The sequence below is a fragment of the Cyprinodon variegatus genome, unplaced genomic scaffold (assembly GCF_000732505.1).
Source record: "Cyprinodon variegatus isolate N-32 unplaced genomic scaffold, C_variegatus-1.0 Scaffold1094, whole genome shotgun sequence".
NCBI classification, from domain to species: Eukaryota; Metazoa; Chordata; class Actinopteri; order Cyprinodontiformes; family Cyprinodontidae; genus Cyprinodon; species Cyprinodon variegatus.
Genome location: NW_015151547.1, coordinates 147,903 through 150,052, shown reverse-complemented (window position 1 = coordinate 150,052; position 2,150 = coordinate 147,903). Strand labels below are relative to the sequence as shown.

Here is a 2,150-nt window from a genome sequence, read left to right as displayed (position 1 = left end):
TATATATATAGACACATTCTTCTATAGTTATTCATCTCTGGACTAAACCTGAATCTGACTAATTCAAAATAATAAAAAGAAAACTGCACTTTTCTGGACAACACAGAAAAAAGTAAATCGGATGTTTCTAGTGAAAGAAACGGATCAGCTGGGTCAATGTGCAAAATAATGACCTCTGTAAAACTAGTCAAGCTAAAGGTCACAGAGGTCACCTGAAAGCTCAGCTGGTCCCACCTAATGTCAAACACACATACACCAACCATCTGTTTATCATCAACACAGATAACCTTTTGACCCCAAAAGCTAAAGAAAACAAAAAACACCCAGAAACAGGATGGTCTAAAGAAAGAAAATACAGAAGCCTAAACAGGAGGGTTGTTTTCCTGATTAATTAGAATTTATATTAAAACCCGATTGTTAAAGGAAACCAGATCACACAGGCGCTTAAACGTACAGCAGAGGCCCCCTTAATAGGCCCTGAACATTTCCCATCCAGAAATCCCCCTGAGGAAATGATTAGTAGCCATATATCTAATTTCTCCTACACAAGCATCCCACCCTCCCTCCGATTTCTCGCTCTTATTCATCTTCTGCTCCTCAGTGATGAGGAATAATGTCAGACGTAATGGCAAACATTAATCAGGTCCCACAAAGCACACGCAGACATTTCAGCCCATCTGTCTTCAAACTGTCACTTCCTGTTTGTGAAAGACGAGTGGGGGGTGTGTCCTGTTGCCTCCTTTATGTTGTCCCATCTGGTTAGCGTTAATATTGACCAACATTCAGCACACATGCTAACAAATGCATTGATGGAGAACATCTTAATATGTCAGATTGGGTCTTTTCATGTGTCCTACCTCCAAAAACTGGGCGCTGACTTTAAAATCGGGCGGCTGGATGCCCGTCTCCTTGGCGCGCTGCCTCCTGCTCTGGATGCCCTCAAACAGCTGGTGAACAGCCCGTGGGATGATGCCCTGCTCCTGCTGGCTCAGGCTCACATCGAAACCCGTTCCCATGGTGTAGGTCTTCCCTGAGCCTGTCTGGAAGACATTTTTGTTGACAAAAAAATGAGAACACCCTTACAATTAAGATACGTAAATCAGTTTTTATATCTATGTATGAACAGGCAATGTCATCTTATTAAATTGCCATTAATTCAATTATATCTATTGAAGCTCTAAGACCTTAGCAGGCTATTTTATGAAGTCAAAGTTCTGCTATAAAAAAAGTGGAAATAATCGTGATAGCAGTTTTATTTAAAACACATTCACATTTGCTACTTCCGTCACACATTTTGAATGCTCTATGCATGCAAATTCAACACCACGAGGACCACAATATATCACAAGCATGGGCTCATGCTCCTTCACTCTTTATAATCGCCTGTAGATGCACTCCTATTCCGATGTCACCTTTGTCACTTTGAGGGTGGAACCAAGCTGAGGAAGTGAACTTTCTATGATTGGCTACTTTTCAGGAAATTCCACCTCTTGAAACAGTATCTGCTTTCCTCCTGGTTGTGACTTTAGCAAAGCATCTTCAGGCTAATAGCTGTTCTATAGACTTGCTTTTTTAAAGGTTTAGTGGAGGATGTTCTTTTTTCCGGGTGGATCATCAAAATAAGTGGTCTTCCTAATTGTCAATCATTCTGGCAGTGGCGGCCGGCCCATAGGGGGCGCTGGGGCACCGCCCTCCCTGATAAGAAGAGAGAAACGTAAAATATATTTTTAGAAATTAACCCATAAATGTCAGTTTTACTCTCTAGACTGTGTACCTATAAGCAAAACAAATTATATAAACTACATTTCCCTATCTACTGTCATTAATTTGTGGATTTCCACAGACAGACTCCTACCGTCTCTGTTCTGGGGGCTGTGATCAGACAGCCCCACATTTGCAGAGAATCTGTCAATCATGTACTATTGCTAGGTGAATTTAATGGCCAATCAGCGTCTCGGAACTTTATGGTATTGGGGCGCTGAAAATACTGCGCTTTAACAGGCTTCTGAACCCAAGCGCAGGTGCAGACAATTAGAGGGAAGATGGCGAATGTAACGAACGAGTCGCAGCTTCCACCAAATTCGGTGAGATCCTGATTTATCTACCAGAAGAACATCCCTGTTGTAGGATATGAACATTTCATGTCATGG

At 41.8% G+C, this 2,150-nt stretch overlaps 1 protein-coding gene across 5 annotated transcripts in view; it reads right to left on the bottom strand.

Annotated features, from left to right (window-relative positions):
• The window catches only part of kif21b (kinesin family member 21B), a 100,498-nt gene that overhangs the window by 60,611 nt on the left and 37,737 nt on the right, over positions 1 to 2,150 (bottom strand). For all 5 annotated transcript variants that reach the window (XM_015400342.1, XM_015400346.1, XM_015400345.1 and 2 more), the window contains exon 3: positions 858 to 1,040. In XM_015400342.1, coding sequence (XP_015255828.1) covers positions 858 to 1,040 — 183 coding nt within the window. The remainder of the gene's footprint in view (positions 1 to 857; positions 1,041 to 2,150) is intronic.